This window comes from Geospiza fortis, unplaced genomic scaffold (genome assembly GCF_000277835.1).
Source record: "Geospiza fortis unplaced genomic scaffold, GeoFor_1.0 scaffold26, whole genome shotgun sequence".
Classification (NCBI taxonomy): domain Eukaryota; kingdom Metazoa; phylum Chordata; class Aves; order Passeriformes; family Thraupidae; genus Geospiza; species Geospiza fortis.
In genome coordinates, this window is record NW_005054425.1 from 382,150 (window position 1) to 383,295 (window position 1,146).

Sequence of the window (1,146 nt, forward strand, 5' to 3'; positions counted from 1 at the left end):
AGGGAGGGCAGGGAGCACTCACCGTGCGGGACGTGGGCGGCGCGGAGGGGCTGGTCAGGGACACCATCTCCTGGATGGCCAGGCGCAGCTTGAGGCGGTGCAGGGCGTTGCTGATGCCGATCTCGCGCTGGATCTCGGTGTCCGACAGGGCCGACATGATGGCCCCGCTCTTGACGTTGGCCCGGCATGCAGCCACGTACCAGGCTGGCATCCCCACCCAGAGCTGGGGACAGCGACAGCAATGACTGCCTGGCACTGCCACCCTGGCCCTCATGCCAGGGGCAAGGCCACCCTCTCTAGAGCCCAGGATCAAAGCTGAACGTCCATGTGGGGATTCCTGGCTTGGTTGTACCTTGCAGAGGTGGCCTGTGGGAGGCCCAGCATCCCTGTGCCTGATGGGCACAGCACAGGGAGAGAGCACCCACGGAGCTTTTCATAAAATCATTAAGGTTAGAAAAGCCCCCTAAGATCAGTTCCAACCATTCCCCCAACATTGCTACATTCACCACTTACCCATGTCCCACGTGCCACATCCACACATCTTTCAAACACATCCAGGGATGGTGACCCCACCACTGCCCTGGGCAGTTGTGCCAGGGCCCGACCATCCTTTCACTGAAGACCTTTTTCCCAATATCCAACCTGAACTTCCCCTGGCACAGCCTGAGGCCGTTCCCTCTCCTCCTGTCCCTGTTCCTGGGAGCACAGCCCGACCCCCTGGCTGTCGCCTCCTGTCAGGAGTTGTGCAGAGCCACAAGGTCCTCCCTGAGCCTCCTTTTCTCCAGGCTGAGCCCCCTGCTCCTCAGCCACTCCACCTCAGATTTATGCTCAAACCCAAAGCTCTACTCAAACCACAATTCCACAGGCCCTGTGAGGGATGCAGGGATCTCCTCCGCTCTCCCAGGATTTGCAGGCCCCAGATGTGCACATGGACTGAGGATGGAGGGACATGGTGGCACACACAGACCCGTGGGGACAGCATGGGGACAATCCATGGGCACGCACCTCCAGCCAGGACACAACAGTGGGGCCGTCCCAGTGGGCAAAGGGCAATCCTTTCCTCCGAGCCTCCTCCAGGAGCTCATGCCTGGCAGGAACAGAAGCACAAGAGTGATTTATGGGGGACTTGTGTGGAAGGGAGAGCAG

The 1,146-nt window shown here is 60.3% G+C and overlaps 1 protein-coding gene across 1 annotated transcript in view; it reads right to left on the bottom strand.

The window, feature by feature from the left end:
• The window catches only part of PPFIA4 (PTPRF interacting protein alpha 4), a 35,416-nt gene that overhangs the window by 10,008 nt on the left and 24,262 nt on the right, over positions 1–1,146 (bottom strand). The window contains exons 21-22 of the mRNA XM_031061767.1: positions 1,006–1,087; positions 23–223 (exon numbers count right to left, since the gene is read on the bottom strand). Of these exons, the coding sequence (XP_030917627.1) occupies positions 23–223; positions 1,006–1,087 (283 nt within the window). The remainder of the gene's footprint in view (positions 1–22; positions 224–1,005; positions 1,088–1,146) is intronic.